Source organism: Rhea pennata, chromosome 12 (genome assembly GCF_028389875.1).
Source record: "Rhea pennata isolate bPtePen1 chromosome 12, bPtePen1.pri, whole genome shotgun sequence".
NCBI lineage: Eukaryota > Metazoa > Chordata > Aves > Rheiformes > Rheidae > Rhea > Rhea pennata.
The window spans coordinates 13030573-13049771 of NC_084674.1; the positions used below are offsets into that span (position 1 = coordinate 13030573).

The 19199-nt window shown below is 43.4% G+C and overlaps 1 protein-coding gene across 3 annotated transcripts in view; it reads right to left on the minus strand.

Annotated features, from left to right (window-relative positions):
• Positions 1–5027: 5027 nt before the first annotated feature.
• Positions 5028–19199, minus strand: part of CHCHD6 (coiled-coil-helix-coiled-coil-helix domain containing 6) — a 115189-nt gene continuing 101017 nt past the window's right edge. For all 3 annotated transcript variants that reach the window (XM_062585516.1, XM_062585518.1, XM_062585517.1), the window contains exon 8: positions 5028–5592. In XM_062585516.1, coding sequence (XP_062441500.1) covers positions 5569–5592 — 24 coding nt within the window. In that variant the 3' untranslated portion in view covers positions 5028–5568. The remainder of the gene's footprint in view (positions 5593–19199) is intronic.

Here is a 19199-nt window from a genome sequence, read left to right on the forward strand (position 1 = left end):
TTGGTAAGGACAAGTAGCAGAGAACCCAGATGGATCTCTAGTCTCCAACATGGTGATCAGAAAGCTACTAGCCAAGCCAAGGCCAAATAAGGCTTCTTTCAGCCACTCCAGCCCTACATCATTTCCTGGTTTGCAGTCTAAGTGACTCAGTAATCTTGTCTCATCTTAAACAACGATAACAAGAAACAATTAAAAAAAATCCACAGGGAAGAAAATAGAAAATTTAGCAAACCAAACCGTGGGCACCAGTTTGCCACAAACAAGCAATAGGAGATGGAGGACGAACACAACTTTCTCCTGAGCTCTCAATCCAATATCAACTTAGTATCCAAGGATTTTAAGGATTTTAAAATCAGAACTTTATCCTAGAAGATGCACAGAAAGGTGAGCAGATTGTAGCCTTCCAAAGGCTGCCATGTGAGCCAGTTTTGTTTGGGATCATGCTAATTAGCAAACCTGCCCCAAAGAGATCAGAAATTATATTCGTTTCTAAACGAACTGTAAGGACAAAGGGCAAGGTAGGAATCAATAGCAGACTCCAGCTCCCCAGTCCCCCCTTCTCTTATACTGGCTGAGTCTGTCACCCTATAGCTCACACACAAAACAATACAGGCCAACAGGAAGCAAACACAAGTACCATTCAACTTCTTGTAGCACCGTCTGCACAGAAGAAATTGCTGGTTCAAGCACAGACAATTCTATTGAGTGATGGCAGGAGGAGTATCTAATTTAGGCCATTCAAAAAGGAAAGCCAGCTTCAGGTGCAGCCTCTTCCACAGCCCAGGGGGAACAGCTGATTTCTTCTACAACTTGGAAACAAAAGTTGGCTTGCTGTTTGCCCTAGCAGGAAGACAAAGGAAAGTTCTTTGCCATGTGTTGACCTCTGTAAAAAGTCTGAAAAGAGCATGTGTGGCATTAAATCCAAGACACAGTTTTGACATGGAGCCCTGGGACCAGCAGCTGCTCCGTTAGCTCCCCCCGGCTTTGCCCCAGGCTGCACAACTACCACTATGCTAGCATAATTAGACACAAGAGAGGGAGGTGGAGGGACATCATTACCTGCTCCGAACAGCATGAAGACAACTACCAGCCCAGGCTAATCATTTCCGTTTGCATCAGCCTTCAGCGTTCCAACACTGAGCGACTAACAGCTTAAGAGAACTGGGGAAGTGACGAGAAACCATGACACACGCAAAAAGGAGAGTGAAAAGGCTGACAGATACGGAAGTTAGGTGAGTTAGCTCATGAATATCATATCCATCTTCTCCAAGGTCAAAAAGACAGACAACTTCACTGAAATAGAGCGGGTGTTGTGCCACACAGTTCCTGTACTCTGTATAGCCCTTCAGGCTTCCCTTGATGTGTTTTGCTTGATGTTGCATCAGCTGAAAAGAGAATAGAGGCTGATAATTCTACAGGGCACAGTGCAGCTGCTCCTCGGGTTGCAAAAAGGGCTGCAGCAGTTGTAGGTTTTGTTTTAACTAGGTGCATTTTAACTACAGCAATTGTTAGGGGGAACGAGAGGGAATGAGTGAAGAGTCCTTGCATCTACGCTATTTCTAGTCTCAAAAGACCAAGTCACCAGCCAAAGCGAGAAAACATGTTTGAGATACACAGAACACTGGCTATGAAGCATTTTAGGGAATCAGACACAAACAGTTTAGCAACAAGCTACAGACAAACACTTTTAACCAGTTTGGAAATAAAATATAACAACAACTTGAAAGACAAATTGAAAAAATCTGCCAGGAAAAGAAGCACACAGCATGTGATCACAGGATTCAACAGACTATAAAACAGGAAATGAGACTCACTCTTCTCTCCCTACAGCTGCACAAAACCCTCCTACAAAGATTACAGACGTGCTTGGCAATTGCCTTCCTCCTCCAGCCTCTCCTGTTGTGGACAAGGCAGAGTTGATAGAAGACCAAATACAGAGCAGATATTAGATAAAGCATCTTGCAAAGCCAAGTGTGAAATATTAACAACAGGAGGCAATGGGTTGTGATTTTATGCAAGATCACAAATTTAGTGGTTAGAGCACCTGAGATGCCCTTGCATACTGGAACCTCAAAGTGCTTGTTGAATGTTTCATTTAAAAAGCTATTGAAGCAAACTCAGAAATTTTCAAGTAGATCTTCTGTAACTTTGTTGTTCCATTCTTTTTCTTTCCTGTAATGCTAAGAACTTACACATAAATAAAAAGGTTGTTTCTTCCATTCATCTAGCCAGTTTTAAAAGACTTTGTACTTCTAAAGTGGGCACTCTGCAAGCCTATACTTTCACATTAAATTATCACAGTTGTACACACTGGATGCAAATTACTAGATGCATTTGTACACCCAATTACCCAATTTGCACACAGAACTGCAGTAACTGGGCAGGCAAAACCAACATGGTGCTATTCAGCTGAATGGAGCATTGACTATGAACTGCATCTGGCACTGGGCAGTTTTTGGTTTGAGCAGGTTAAAAAAAAAATAAAAAAAGAGAGAGAGAAAGATCACTGATATTTCTGGATACAAAAAAGCTCCTTTTTCATCCAGCACATGCAGCACGGACAGCAGCACTCTGGCAGCCCTTACCCTACCTCAAACTTGCCTTGGAGGAAACTGCCTCAAATTTAGCTTCCACAATAGACTTAGACCTTGTTTATCCTGCTGTCCAAGTTGCCCATTGATGCCAGCTGTGACAGTAGTTGTGTGAGAAGGCCATCTATTCAGCACTGGACACCAGGCTCCAGGAATAATGATCTTCGCCACTTTGGAACGTAACTGACACCTGCTGTCACAATCTTGCACAAAACAAAAAAAACAAAAAAAAAAAAATCACACACTGAACATCCAACAAGCAGTCACGGAGAAACATAAGCAGAGGGAGCTTATAAGAACAGGTATGGTTTCTTCACTCTTTGCAAGGGCCTCAGTTATATCAGACAAGCGAAGAGAAGAAAGAAAATCAGTGTAAACTGTGTTAACATTCAAGAAAAGCTGGGTAACCTGCACATTTTTGCTTATATGACATCTGAAGCTCTGCAAACTCGGTTTCATCCTTGGCAACCTCCTGTCAGCATCACTGCCTATGTTTTTTTCCCCAAGTTCAGGTATTTGAGCAGAGGATTATAGCAACAGTAGCAACTACCTTGTTCCTGGGCACTAACCACCACCAACAGAAAGGGACTCTTTGACAGGCAGATGGGACCACAGTTCCAGCACCCACAGAATCACCATGAGATCTGCAGATGCTCATTAAAGGGTAAACAAAAATCCTACCCAGCATGGCAGGACTGAAGAGTTTTCAGCTTCAAGGCTATACAATGAATGAATTTCTGTCCTCCGAAACTACCAGAGGCTGAGGGTTATGTGAGCCAGTACTGAAGGGGGATGAGGCGGAAGAGGTACGTTTTCAGCTAATAATCAAGCAGTCCCTCATCTGGAGATACTGGATGGCCTTAGAGTGCCACTTTGTCCTTGCTGGGCTGCAAAACAACTGCAGTGCACCTGGCCAGCATTAGCTGGAGATGTTACATTTATGATTTTTATGGCTGATTTTTTCCCCCTATCCTCTATCAATTGAGTTCACTGTCTGAACGATCACATCTGTTTACGTTTCACAGACACCTGCATATCTTGAGATGACAGCAACTCCCTGAATGCTGTAATCAGTTATTTCTCAACAGAGGAATTGCCAAATTGGTAAATAAAGCTCATTATAAAAGAACATGAAAATTTATTACAGTTGCCTAACAGAGAAAATTGTCCAGTCCCGCCAGATAATCAACCCTGGCATCATAGTCCCCCCCAATTTAGGGAAGCTGAAATAATGACATGCAAATTACTTGTGCGAAGGCAACACTGGATGGGGGCAAGAGGAAAATGAGAAAAAGACAAAATAGGTATTTTTCTCTTCAGACCACCAATAATTTAAAATCTAGTGAGAGATAAACCTTGCTGCTCTGAATTTCTGTATGAAGTGTCACAAGTTCAGTGGCTCTGCAACACTTACCCACTTACCATTCTAAGCAGATCCCAAAGCCCGTATGGCAGCATCAGAAAAAGCCTGTCCAATGCTGCTACGGACAGACTAAAGGGCACTAAGAGTCCTGCTTGGGCTTAGAAAACTTACCCTTTCTCCTTTGGGGACAGCACGTTTGACCTGCATGCTGATAAAAAGACAAGTTTTGCAAGATTTAGGACTAACAAAGATGAGCTGTGAATACGCAAGCATCGCACTTGTGAGGAGGAAGAAGGCTGTGGTATCAGCACCCTGGAGGAAGGAAAGGGATTTTGTCCCTTTAACCAAGAGCTAAAGTGTAAAGTGGCTGCCTAGCGGAAAGAGACCAAGCAGAACATAACACAGAAAACAGTTCTCAGTCCCCCTCATCCATTTTCATAAACACTACATAAAACTCTGACATGACCTCCAAAAATACCTGTGTTCGCATTCTTCAGAACCTGTCAGACACTCGGAGAGGACACAAGGAGCAAACACTGCCAACTGGAGGAGAGGCTTTGGCCAGAGAAAGGGAATTAAGTTACAAAAATAGACCTGCTCACCTGTGCTGCTGACACATCTTTTGCAAACCTGTTGCACCTACCTCTTATAAGAGAATGAAATGTCAGGCACAGACAACTCTCACTGCCCCTTGGCTCCATAAAGAGAGGGCACAAAACAGAGTACAAGGCAGAGGAGGGATGGTGCTTTATAGTTGATAAAGGAGGAACTGTACACAAGAGCTGGTACAAAGAAAGATTTGCATCTTTCTCTGCATTCAGCAGGAAAAATTTTTTTCAGTGTGATTCACCAAGACCAGTTCCCTTCAGCCAGGGCTTTGCACTCTTCCAACTACTTTAAATAAGCCAAATTCTTTCAGCCTGGGACCAAAACGAACAAGTTTTGTGATTTATAAACTGTGACTGGAAATATTTCTATTCCTCATACTTGTTGGGAGATTTGTTGGCAAGGGTAGGAAGTAGAAAACAGCCATTTACAAACTCATGGGACTGAAGGCATCTCACAGCAAACAGTGACCATTAAACACTTTATTTGTTAGGAGGGAACCTTGGAAGGGAAGAAACACGCCTGCTGGTGTAATGGATTGGAGCATGCTAGGAACAGTTAATCCTAACAAGCTAGCCAGGGATATTTCCCAGTACTTCAGACTCCTGTCTTTGAAGCACAAGGACAAAGACAAAAGCTCTCCAAACTCACATGGGAATGGGTGAAACCAAAGCTAGTACATAGTGAGCTAGGCCAGTGTTAGGTAAGCCTCCAAACTACAAGCTGTGCCAAGAGCACTTGTAGTCAAAATAATTCTTTACATTGTAACACAATTAAAAAAGGAAGCTTTATGTCCCCCCCCCCACACACACCCCGGACCCTCTTCCAAACTCTAGAAACATCCATCAAGGCTGATACATGCAGGCAATCAGAAGAGGAATCATGTCGTTTTCTTGGACCGCTACGGGCAGAAGGCACCAGTTTTGGTCAGCATCTATACAGAAGGATGCTGGGGCTTCCAAGGGCGTCTGTGGTCCCCATCTTCTGCTCTTTGGTGGCTGCTGCTCTTTATCCAGAATTAACTAACAGCTCCTGGAAGAAAAAGGAGACAAAGCAAAAGACAGTAAGTTAGTTATTCAGCTGCTGACACTGGACTGCTTCTTTCAGAAGTGAAAGAGCAGTACTAGAATGGCTGAGAGATTACAAGACATCCCTCAGAAAAATCACCAGGTATTGCCTGCTACAAAACACAGCAAGATACTCAAGAGTACAGAGGACTATAGAAGAAAATAGGTCATGATATCAAAGGCAAGATTGATTCTGTGAACAAATAAAACTGTGGTCAGCTTCAGTTCAACCATTGTCCACATTGTCCGTGCTGAGGGACTAGGGGTGGAGGGGAGAAGGAAAAAAAAAAAAAAAAAGAGAGAGAGAGAAAGAGAAAGAAAGAGCACACAAGTGCATTTGGAATGATTATTATTTACAAATTGCCACAAGAAATAGCAGGTCTCCAGTCCACGATTCAAAAGTATGCACTCTCACTCTTGATGAGGTTGAAGACCAAAGCATTTTTTTTTTATTCATAACACAGCAATGGCACCTTGAAGCAGGTACTTCAGGATGACCTCGTAAAACCTAAATCCCTTTCTTGCAATTAGACTGAGCCCCCATGGACTTGATTAACTAGGGAAGCTTCACAGGCCACCATGCTGGGCCACAGAATGACTTCCAAGTTGAGAGCTTTCCACTATAAGTGCCCCAACACAGGCTGCAGAATGACCTCCTCTGATGGCCTACAGCAGGAGTGACAGAGGGGCAAAAAGCCTCTAGTCTTAGTTAAACCCAAAGTTAGACTAGTTTAGTGGGGGAAAGTAAGCATACCTTCATGCTAAAAACGCAGCCTCAGCAGGAAATGGGAACACTTGGATTAGCTACCTTCAAACATGCACACACCACTCACTCATCCCAACCCCTGGAACAGGATCAGCACAAAAAAAAAAGGACACTAGAGATAGAAAAAGAAGAAATAAAGGGACTCACATATAACTCCAGCGCCTGACATGTTGGAGAGTCTTTAGCTTTTAAATATTAAGACTCCAATCTTTATCAAAATTTAAGAAAAATCAAATCTGTTTCCCCTCTCCCCTACCACAAACAACCTCTTGTTTTGCAACTGATACATCATCAGATCCTGCTGGCATACACTTATCAGCTGTGGACTTCTAAAGAAGAAGGGAGAGAAGAAACAGGAGGATTTAGACATTTTTAGGATGGTAGCTGCAGAGGCTACTATGGCCTCTTTCTATTTTTATCTTCTCACTCGTATAAATTCAAAGAAATCAGTCCAACAATGCCATCAGCTGTGAATGAGAACACAGCTGGCACCAGCTCTAACTCTCTTCCCAACTGTGGATCTGTGGCATTGATGCTGGACTCTACTTTTAAAAAACTAGGTAATCAGCTCTTATGCATCAGCAATGGCATCATTATAATCAAGGAACTGCTGGTGTAGCTACATTAAGAGCAGAATTGCATGGAGTGATCTGGTCAAGACACTGCTTTTCCCTCCTGCTCTGACTAGGTTCACCCCCATTTGCACTAACCCATGTTTAGAGGGCCTTGCTAAAGCCAGCTGCAGAAAGACAGCTAAATAATTTGTAACTGCGTGTGATCCCACCATCCAACCAACTAGAGCTGGATTTGAGCTCAGTCCTACTCCTTGTGCACTGATTTTCCCATAGGAGAGAAGCTGCTGTTCCTTTTAAGTGAACCAGAAAGGGGGACTTCACATAACAGTGACGTTACCACACTTGGCAATATCTATCAAAAAATGAGGGATGTCGTTTAGGTTATCTTTCCACAGCACGTTATATGCACTACCTAATACTTGCCAGGTCAGCATGTTAAGCCTACACTCACTGCGCCTCTCCAAAGACAGCCCCTTCTCTAACAACAAACTGGAAAAGCTTCAAAGGATTTGAGAATAGAGAGAAAATTGTTTGACAAATTATTTAGACAAAGCTTATCCAGAAATCTGACAAATGAACCATCAATATAACTTGACTGATTCTAATTTCCGAGGTAATTTTTCCCATCATTAGTGGCTTAGAAGTTTCGCACTGAGCAACATATTTCAAAATCTCCAATAGCACTCACACAAATTGTAATGAGCAAAGCAGCAACAACTCGCAATCAATTTTGCAATAAAGTAATTTGCTGCATTCACACTGTAACACTTCAGTTAAGTGTCAAGGAATGCTGTATTTTGTGATAAAACCACTGATGTGGCCACTCTGTGATTAACCCTGATGGAAGAGGTTATAACTCTTTTTATAATAATTTAAAAATCATAGTTACACAATTTCATGTTCAAAATCTTAACTCTTTTTTAAAAAAAAAACTTCTTTGAGGGGAAAAGACAAATAGTCAGCACTTAACTTCAATCAATTTTTTCCAGTCTAACCTCTCTACACGCCAGGACACATCAAGCTGGAGACTCACAAACATTCCTTGTGTAAAAACATCAGGTTCCATCTCACTTTGGACAACTAAACTTTGTCAAAGTCTCTTGTGCTGTAAGCACCGAACCCAAAGCTGACGGTCTGCCAGATAGGCTAGACACCAATTTCCTGCTGCGCAGCTCACGCCAGGGGAAGTTTTATGGACAAAGGATGCAAGTAATGATACCATCAGTCAGCCCAGTCTGCTCCCAATCATGGCCTGATACAATGCAATTTGTACACAGTTGCATCCCTGACCAATCTGTGCTGGCCAGAGTGACTAATTCCTCCTTCCCTCCCTTCATAAAGGGCACATACTGCTCATGAAGTTATAGTGTTGGCATTTCTTGGGACCTGAGGCACTCTCCATGCACAACCAACTACACAGAGGGATGCCTTTCCCAGCTGTTTCAGATGTTTCTGCTCAGATGCCAATCCAGCTCTCACAACATTTGCCAAACCTGTGTAAACCATTACCATCCTGGCTGGTAAAGCCAGTTCTTGAAAACTGAAACCCTCTAACATTGGTAAGGTGCAGTTTACAAAGAAAACAAAAACCACGTACAGTATCTATTTAGCTAGGATCCTGTGCTCCCATGGATCTTTTGCAGAACACACTGTGCAGTGCAGGCACAGCTGTTAACAGCTAACAACACTGGAGGCCAGAGCCACAGATCTATACCTCAGCTGCTGCAGAAGTTCTCACGGCCACAGTGCACAGCACAGCGGAAGCTCTGCAGGCCTCGTGGTCTGTCGTCACGTCATATATCTGTATGCTCATTACCATACACAGAGTTGTTTTCAGTTTCTAGGCCACCAGTTTACAAACCTGCACTATCTACTTAAAAGCCTAGTTGCATCTATTTCAAGACTTGCATGCTGTTCAATACTGTGCAAGGACCCCACCACTCTTAAGACTAAAACCACTCTTGGTTAAGCCAGCTATTTACACAAGTGCTTCAACTTACGTTGCAACCACGCAGATACAGATTAGTTACCTGTTGGTTCCCTTCCAATCTGGAGTCCTCCCTGCAAGGTTCTATCAGGCTATGACACTTACCTTGAGCAGAAACAGCCAGGAAAGGAAAGGAGAAGCCTTAACTCTACAACATGCCCTTATCATTGTGTATGCACCTGACAAAACGCATATGCAACAAGTCCAAGCAGCCTGCAACAACAAGCTCTTCCCATATGATGGGATTCTGCCAATTAATTGAGCTGAAGTTCAACCTAAAGTTCAGTGACCCATCACAAAATACCTGGCTCACATTTGGTCCTTGCTGTCCTCTCAGCAGAAGAACTCAGGGCAGCCTTGGAGAGTGCACTACACACACGCTAACGTAAAGGGCAGTGCCCTTCCTCTTGCACACGGAGGGGAAATGACTTTAATGCCACTGCCAATATAATGACAGGTAGACACAGGTTCCAAGTCGTTAGGAGCTCCAGTCTAGCTCCTCTACATACAAAAATTGTGTCCATACAAAGGGGTTCAAGATAATTCCCCACAGCTGCAGTTCCAGTAAAAACAGGAATGGTAATCTGTGCAGTCTCAACAGCAAATCCAACTGGAGGCCACTGAGCTATCTCCTCCACGCCTCTCCTGGCATGCAAGAACCTGAGCCACTAATCCATGATCTTCCCCCAGTGCGAGATCCTGCTTGTGAGCTAACAGCAGCTAAAACTGGTCAGTTGCTCACGGATGTAGCCATCGCTTCACAGCAGCTGCAAGGGAGTTGGCAGCTTTCCAGTTCTGGTTCCAGTTGGTGAGGAGAAAGGGCTGAGCTCTGCAAGCAGATCTGCTCCACGCATTTCTCTCCTGCTGAGAACAGAGTTTAGCCAAAGCCCAAAACAGCCCTTCTCCCATAAAGGAGAGCCAAGGATTTGGTGTCAGCCCCAGGGCAGCAAGTCTCAACAACAAGGTCTTCTAACGCTCTTTTTCGTCCCACTCCTCCTTTATCATTTCACGTCTGCCCATAAGAGCTCATGGACCAGCCAAGCAAGTCCACGGCCACCTCCTCTCCTTCCACGAAGGCTGGAGAGCTCTTTGCCTCACCTAAGGCTCACAGCTCACGGAGGCATCTTCCTCCTTGAAAACCCAGACCTTGAAGAACATTACTACTGCTGTTTGCCACAGATGCAGTTTGCCAAGCAAGACATGTTTGTTTAAACAGCTTTTAGCCTCCCAGAGGTAAACCCTGCAAGTTTCCCCCAGCAGATAGTACCTTACCCTTGTTCTAATAGTCCCTTCAGCAGTTACACCTTGGCACTCACACATACGGGCAACGTGTAGCTATGAAAAAATCAGAAAGTAGATCTGTGTGATAAATGACTTGCTAGATTCAGAGTGTCAGTGACAAAGTAGAAATTAATCTCCATAGTTCCTACCTCTCTGCCTTGTGCAGAGAACTATTTTTCCCCCAACAAGACAGAATAGTTGTCTGTACAGAGTAGACTTCAGTAACATGACGGCACAACTTTTTCACCTCTGTTAGTCTGCAGAAAGGCATCAATAAAATAGAAAAAATCCTGACCACTCCTAAGATGGGTGTTCAAGGCCTTTCCACTGGATATTTGTTGTGGGCTTATTAGCACCCCCGACCATTGCAAGGGACGTTTAAGTCACTTTGGTTTGATGTATGCTGTAGGTATTTTTTGGTTATGTGCAATTTGTTCCGTTACATTCAGGGTATTGGCTATTTTGTGGAGCAGCTGTGCTGACTAATGGATCGCAGCACTTCTGTGCCATATAGTTATTGCAGTGAAAAGCCTCTCTGTCTCTCTCATCCTTCAGGAGTCCAAGAGTTGCTGTCCTTGGGTTTGGAATAAGAAGGGGCAGGAGTATGCCTGGCAGCAGCAAAAAACATTAATTCAAAAAGCTATGAAGAGAGTTTTGTTTTCCCTCTTCTCTGTACTGGTGTTAATAGTTTTGCAAAGCAGAGAAGTTCACCCAGTGACTTCTTGGCTACTTCCCCAGATGGTGTCTTCAGAGCTGGCATGACAGCAGAAAAGATGCCTTTCAAAAAATTTGCAAGATGCATTGTCAGAACACCCCAGAAAGCACTTTCACATGGAAGTCCCCCTGCTCTATGTACCCCACAAGCAAATTGTGTGTGTGGGGGGGGGACACAACAATTTTTGAGCTTCCTTTCCCCCCTGCCTCCACATTCTCTTTTGACTCATATGAGCTGGCACACTGTTTGCTTTACTCTGCCTTGATACCTCCCATTGCTCTGCGTTACCAGAATATGAAGCAATTTACTAGCTAATTTCTAGCTGGTCTGAGCATCACCTGTTTGTTCATGCATTATAACATTGATTTCCTCCAGCCAATCGTTCTGATCATTGTTCTAGCTCAGACAGAGCCCCCATCATTAGCCTTGCTTTGCAGGAAATGTTTTGCCACTGGCTGAGCAGCTCTGCAGTTATTAGAGTGCATTAAAAATCATCTCATTTAGGAAGATCCATCTCCCCGCTGAGCTGGTAGCCCCAGACATCACAGTAGGGAGTGGGGAAGGCAACACCTGTTTTTTTTTTTTTTTATTTTATTTTTATTTTTATTTTGGACATGTCCTAGAAAATACTGAGGCCAGAAGGAACAAACACCATGCTACAAAGGGTCACTACTGAAAGGATGCCTGTTAATTAATCGGCATTCATACTGAGGATGTTTTTTTGTTCAATCAACATTAATTGCATTTAATCTTGTTCTCACCATTAGCAAAAGCCACCAGGCCAGGCTGATGCTGCTGGTTCCTGACACACAGATTCCACTTACATTTGGGAGGCAAGACAGGAGGGGAAAAGTAATGGAAGGAAAGAAAATAACCCTTCCTCACCCCTTCTGCATCACTGCACAGTTTCATTGGGTCTGTTTCATTATTTAAACAATTTTTGTTTCCCAGTGAAATTACAGAGGAGCTCAAAGGATGGAAATCAGACATGGAGCATTTCACTACTAGTTATTCTTGCTCTCCCGGGTACTGGCTCAGAGCTTTGCTAACCTGCATGGCCCTGGCTATCTTGTTTCCATAAAGGACTGAAATACAGAAAGGTGCTTATGTGAAGTGAACTCTGCTTTTCAGTTCCAGGCTGTTCCCAACAGCTCTGCCAATGCCCCTCAGCGCAGCCTGCTACTGCTGTCTGCCACCTTCGATGAGCTCTGCCAAAGTGCTTCTCTCCCACTTGCTACTGACCACAACTCCACCAAAAAGTGCCAAATTATGCTGAAGTCTGACTGGCAGTGACTTCTTATAGCAAAGCAGTAGTTGCTATTAAACAATCTCCGACCAAATTTTGCCTTGTAACTCAGTGCATGTTTGAAACTCGAATTTCCAAGGTAAACACTGGTGCATCCGCCAGCTCTTTGGCTTTGATATCAGGACGGCACCTTTATCTGCACGGCCACCTGTTTGGAAAACCAAAGCTTTCCTCTTGTGTCAGCAGGAATCAAGCCTTGGGGCACCTGGGCAACTTTTGCAGCCCATAAAGCCCAACGTGGCAGATTTCATGACTACAGTCTCATTGTCTCTGTAAAGTGTCTTTTCCAAAACAGGATGGAGAACAGTAATAATCTGGACTGGGCATCATCTCTGCCTTTCCCCTGTGGCAGCACACAACACTTGCCTAAAGCCGGCACTGCAGTTTATCACAGATTTTCTTTATCCCTCAACAAGTGCTAGTCCCATTGCCTCTCGCCGCATAAAGAGACGTATCACAAGTGCTGTGAAGGACTGGCTGAGTTTTAAGTGGTTTGAAATGGCTCCACTAGACTCGGTCAAGATTGCTTTAAAATCATTTCCCATTAGGACTGTGACCCTCTCTCTTTACAGCCAACATAATGATTTTACCTCAGGGGAAGATAATTGCATCCTACTATCTCTACACATCAGAAAGTGTAAGCTACAAACACTACTGCACCTTTCCAGAGCAAGCTAAGAGAAGAGAATTTATAAGAAAAAGGAGATAACACTGGATACACCTCTACACCGCAACCGCAATCACCCCTAGCGTTCTGCAAGCTTGTGCATTAGGCGCCGGGGGGGATAAAGGGATTCAGAAGGCACACGATGTTTTGAAAGCAGAACAACGACAACTTGTACAAATTCAGCTCCAGTTTTGTAAGGATTAAAATGAACTTTACCCAACTGTGAATTATCGTTTACAGAGCCAAAAGGAATGGAAAAAACACTGACTGATGCAACAGAATTTCATTCTTTCAAACCCTAAACCAAGTACTTCAAAAAATGAGCATAAGCAACAGTAACATTATTGCTGAGGGACATCAGCTTCTGTAGCTGCAGGGGTTTTTAACTGCTAAATTGCCAAGTTGCCAAGCCTTGCTCAGAGCAGAACTAAACGGTATGGTGTATATGAATGAAGGAGACGTCTCCATACTCTAAAGCCTGCTCTTGCTACTGACCCTGGAGGATAACCAGCAGGGAAAATAAAAAAGGAAAAGAGAAAAAATAATAGAAAAAAAAATCTTTTGGCTTCAGAATGCGGTAAGTTGTATAAATGACCTGTTCCCTCCTATCACAAGGAAGAAAGAGATGCAATAAATACCTGCAAAGCCATTCCAATATTTTGGATTAAATGGATTACAGAAACGGAAAGTACGTGATATAAATGTTATAAAACAAGAAGCCAGGAAAGTGCAGGAATTTGAATCAAGCTGGCAAATGATTGCTGCAGGCTACTGAGGAAAACTAATACAGAGAGGGGGCAGAGGAAGGATACCGTAACAACACTGACTGCTGAACACTTGCTCAAGTGAGTAAATTCCGAATGTCATATTTCTGCTTAAATCTACCCCAGTCCTGAAACAAAAATAGCAAATCCTACTGTTAAAAAGCAGCGGAAGTACAAAAGTCAGATATGCAGAGCCTCATTTCTGGAAAGATTCCCCTGTGCATCCCTCCAGACTGAAGTTTGTGACTTCAATTATTCCTGGAACATTGCGTGTATAGGGATTCAACGCAGGGATTACTAGCAGGATCCTTGTTACAAGTGTCACTTCTCAAGCAAATTACACTTCACTGGATGTCACTAACACACACAAGAAAACAAATTAGATGGCAGCAAGACAATAAGTCAGATCTGGTGCAAGAAAATCTCCCAGGGTTATCCAGAAAAATAAAGAAGTTTTGAATATAAACTCCTAGAACATTTCTAATCATGCAGCACATTAAAGCTTTATGTGACCTTGACACAATACACCTCGATACTGGTGGCTCCACACAAGTCTGAGACCAAGCCTTGTTGAGGCATATCTTGCGAAGCAGTGCCACCAGAATAAGTGGGGAAGAAAAATTTAAAAAGGAAAACAAAACAAAACCACAGAGAAACAATCCCAGCTGTGCCCTGAACTCCTAAGGATCACCACAATTCCATCTATTACCTCTGACTTTTCACCTCCAAACACCCATTGATGAAAGCAGCAAGGAAGAGAGGACATCATGGTGTTTGGGGGCAGCTCCAGCAGCTCCCCAACCCCAGGACTTGTCCACAAGTTGAACCCAAATTTACATACTGCTTTTCAGAGTTCCAAATCTCATCCTGGAACAGATTATTAACTTGCACTTGTTCTAGCAATCATTTCTTTAACTCTGGGAATTATCATGAGCATGAAGGCATAGAAATGCCTAGTTCTTACATGCAGATACAGTGCAAAGAGCTGCTGAAAACACTTTACAAACCTCCATCTATGGCAACATCCCTCCAGGACAGGACTTCAATATTGGCTGTTAAATTCTCATCGTGGAGATTTCATTTGCCCCTCATGAGTGTTACTAAACCACGCACTTTTTCTAAGAGGTATGGAGAGATAAATACTGTCTGGAGGGCATGAGTGGGAGTCCTAGACTTTATTGTCAGATTTCTCCCAACTCACCCAGCAGCTGTAGATAAATCCCTATCTTGGTTTCCCTTTCTGTATGCAAGAATAATGCTACTTGCCGACCACACAGAGGTGTAATAATTATTCACCAGTAGAAGACACTAAAGAAATGCAAAAATCAGAGTTCTCAATGGACCCATCCTCCTCTGTACAATTTGCATTTAGGTGTCAGAGGAAACCTAGTGCATTAACTTGTTCATTTCTGCCTTGCTGTAGAAGACTCCTGCACTGAATAAAGACAGACTCCAAGGTCAGGGTTAGCATGGCCACATCTCAGGTATGGCTCACTCCTGTCTAGTCCGGCTTCATACACCAAGCACACACACTCACAAAAAAAAAGAAGAAAAAAAAAAGATAACCTCTACAGGTATCCTTTTTCTATGCCTAATTCTATTTCTGCTCAGTGATACAGTGAAATTCCATGCAGAAGCATTATGAGCTTGACTGGCTTTATTTGTTTAACAGTTTACATTTTCATTAAGCTATTGCTATTCGGCAGCCAGTAATTTTATTTGCGCGATAGCCGTATTCATCTCGCCCTCATAGGTATGAATGTCGCTCTCCTTTTCTTCTGGCAGAAGAGGCAAAAATCAACAGTGATGGAGCAGAAGCAGGTCTGCAGATTCACATCTCTATTTACAGATACGTGTGGGATATAACCACTACTTGCTTTTGCACAGTATCTCCCAAAGACTGTTTGAGATCACAGTAAATAGCCTATAGGTAAATTAAGAATATTTTTCATTGGGAGACAACTTCAATCGCCCAGGGGCAAAAGCAGAAATTGAAATGTCTTTGAGTAGAATCAGCCCCTTTGACTCAGCACTGCAAGCCCTTTGCATTGGAAGCTTACAGCTGATTGGGCTTTTACTGTATTTGACTATCAGACTTTTAAGTATTAATAATATGTCTAATTCTTGACAATCTTTAAATATCTTGAAAGATTGGGTCACTGGAGCTGAAAGATCTGACTAAATCAACAAGCAAGAGAAGCCTGCACCAAATCCCAGCTTGACAATCCTCCACCAAGCTCAGGCAACCAGACAGGAAAATAAGAGGCATTTTGAGATGATAGAAAACCAGGCTAAGACAGCCAAATGACTCCAACACACCTTTTAAATAAAGGCTTTAGAGGTCTCTCAATAAACAGTAAACATTTCACCCTACAACTCCCCTTGCACAACACTAAGGAGCCAAGAAGCATAGCAGCTCTGCTTGCTGCCTTGGTGTATGACTGAGAATCAGTACTCAGGGCAGGAAGGCATTAGGTCTTCCCACTAGTCATGCCACACGAACCTGAATGTTTAAGGCAGGGACAGATTTAAAGGCTGTGGAGACATTCAGTCATGTAATTAACCCGTGGATGTCCAACCACAGTCACACCCAGGCAGCGGTAGGCAGGGTGCTGCATGCTCAGCCCCAAATGCAGAAGCCATCAGGGTCAGTACTTCAGCACGACGGATTTGTTCTGAGCAACTGCCTCATTGTGTCCACCATAACCAATGCAACTAAAAAAAACCCAGCAGATCCCCTACAACCTTAACCATAGATATGATCAAACAGAGGGAAGAGTTGTGAACACTAGGAGATACAGCTCTATTTCCCAGTTTATGGCTCCTCCTGCTTAAATTCCAAGTCCTTCTTTCAAGACTAAAATCCTTTATCAAATTGATAACAAGCTCACCATTTCTCTAGCTCCTTCCTGTCTCCTTCCCTCTTTGGAAGGCATCCCAGTGAAAAATCAGATTCTGGAATAAACCACAAAAGCCTCCTGAACAATTATTTCCTATCTCCTCTACTGCAAATATATAGTCCTGCCTCTGAGTTAGGACAGAACCCTGCTTCTATCTGTCCAAACGTCACTTTTACAAGCAGGACCAAGGAGGAATGTTTACCTGGAATGTTTTAAAATATAAAAGAGTGGAAAAGAAAGCAACATTTTATAAATGTGCTGTTTGTTTGTCTTGTTGACACCACTCAAGTGGAGGGTGTTTTGGGTTTTCTTCTTGGTTTTGTTTTGGATGTGACAAATGATGCTGGTCCCATCTTGTAATTTCCCTCACTGTACAGTATGTCTGTTCACAACAGATACCAGCACAGCTGCTTAGGTGTCCATTTATCTGCTAGAAAAGTATTGTTGATTTGGAACCAACTCATCCTAAAACGGTAGCCCCAGAGGGAGAGAGAGAAAAGGGAGGCAGCGATAGAGACGAGGGAGCTGTCAGCTGGGAATATGGCCATGCTTCTGCTGCACAGGTTCTGGCAAAAAGCAAACATCATATTTAGTTTTAGCTACAGCCTCTCTTCCCCCCTCCAAGACCATTAATTCCAAGCGTCACTCAACACCTCATTATATCCCTTCCCACAAAGGCCTCATCATTAACATAAATTCTACTTCTTTCTTGCAACCTGGGTGAATAAAGAAAGCCCACAGCCAAGGCTGACACCCACGGTCTGCACTGGAGCAAAGGAGCTCCCAGCTCCCAAACTGAGCAGCTTGTATTTCCAGATAGATAATGCAGAAGAGACAGAGCGTGAGAGAAAAGAAAGGGGAGAGAGGAAGAGCAGTACAAAGGGGGGGGGGGTGCAATCAAAGGGTATTTATATTTTGTGTTTACAGAGACTATGCAGAAAATTGGCAATTCCTGCTTAACCAGGATCAGAACAGAACCAGCTCAAACACTTCATCCTTTTGTAGAGCCCTTCCAAGCAGAATTGCACTCCCTACAAAATGGACAATATAAAAAGCTCAAATATCCCTGTATGTGATATACAGGGACCCTATAATCCTGGATCCCAGCAAGTTCCATGTCACACCGCCTGCCACATGCAAAGCAAGAAAATTGAACAGATTAGAATGCTTCTAGAAAGGAAAACAGCAATCACTAACCGCACCTACCATAGCTGGGAAAGCATGCACTCTCGTTACAAAGTTTGTTTTGAAGTAATAAAACACGTTGAAATGCTTACCACCATTTCACTCATTCCATCATTAACACTAAAGACCAAGGGCACATCTATCAGACACTGCCTCAGAAATCCACCAAGTAGCAGATGGCTCAGGAGGGTGTATATTCCAGAGGCTCAGCACCACCACACCTGGACTGCTAGCAATATCCCAGCTAGCCAGGTGAAAGCTGGTTTTGATATGTCATTGTCATTCTGCAGCAGAGGTATGTCCTGGGAGGATGTTGCTATGGATTGATATTCTGCCTCTGGCTTAGGGAATGCAACTTCCACGGGTGCACACAGGTAAGCTAGAATTTTTGAAATTGTTTAGGTAAGAGTTACTTGCACAATAAGTGTTTTAAAAGTCACTTGTCACGTTAAAGGTTTGTTAAAATCAAAACTAAATTAGTGGTGTAACTATTAAGATTAGGAACTGTCTCTTAAAAAAAAAAGATGTGCATATTTTTCACTTGTAGGGCTTTTTGAAAATACTGAAACTCCAAGTATAAGACAGGGTATCAGTCCACTGAGCTTCAGTTGTGTATGGTAATTGTTATCACTATATGACTTAAGACTGACACGTATATTCAGAAAGCTCTATATTTATTGCATCACAAAACTTAAGTCCACAGAAAAACTGACACTCCTCAGGCAGTAGGTGATCCTACTGTCTCTCATCCACAACCTGTCAACAGCTACAGCCTCACACATGAGCAGTCCTTAGTGGATCTACTCAGCTACCAAAGCTGCCAGCTCTGGCTGACTCTGACCAGAGGCTTTCAAGCGCAAGGCTCTGAATTATGCAAACCGAGCGTGGCTCCACTGAGACCAGCCGATCTTGGCTTTTCAATCCGCCTGTAAAGAAAACGCACGCGTGCACAAACACATACGCACAACCCAGCCCACCCAGCACGAGCAGCACAGGCAGGTCATTTGATTTGCAGAGAGCTATTCCATTTGTCCCACTCTACTTATTGCAGCGTTTGAGCAGACAACCTGCTCCCCTTTCATCTGCTCCGCAGTGGCCATCTCTCCAGAGCTGCCCGTCATTTCCTTATCAAGCAGTAAAAATGTAGGATCACTGGAGACACAGCACAGCCTTGCTGAGATTTCACTCTCTCAGTGGGATGTAAATGCCCCTATAATGTTGGCTTTTTTAATCTCGTGTTATTATTACCCGCGGCTGCCATTCAGCCTGCAGAGAATAAAGCGCCACGGCTTTCAGGGCCCGCACAAAGCCTCTGTGCCTTTGCCAGCGACTGGACAAACAATAGCCCTGTGTTTCAGCGGTATTGGAAACCTTTATGTTGTGGGAGCCTGACTGCACGCGTCCCTCTGCTCAGGCAATGCTGAAG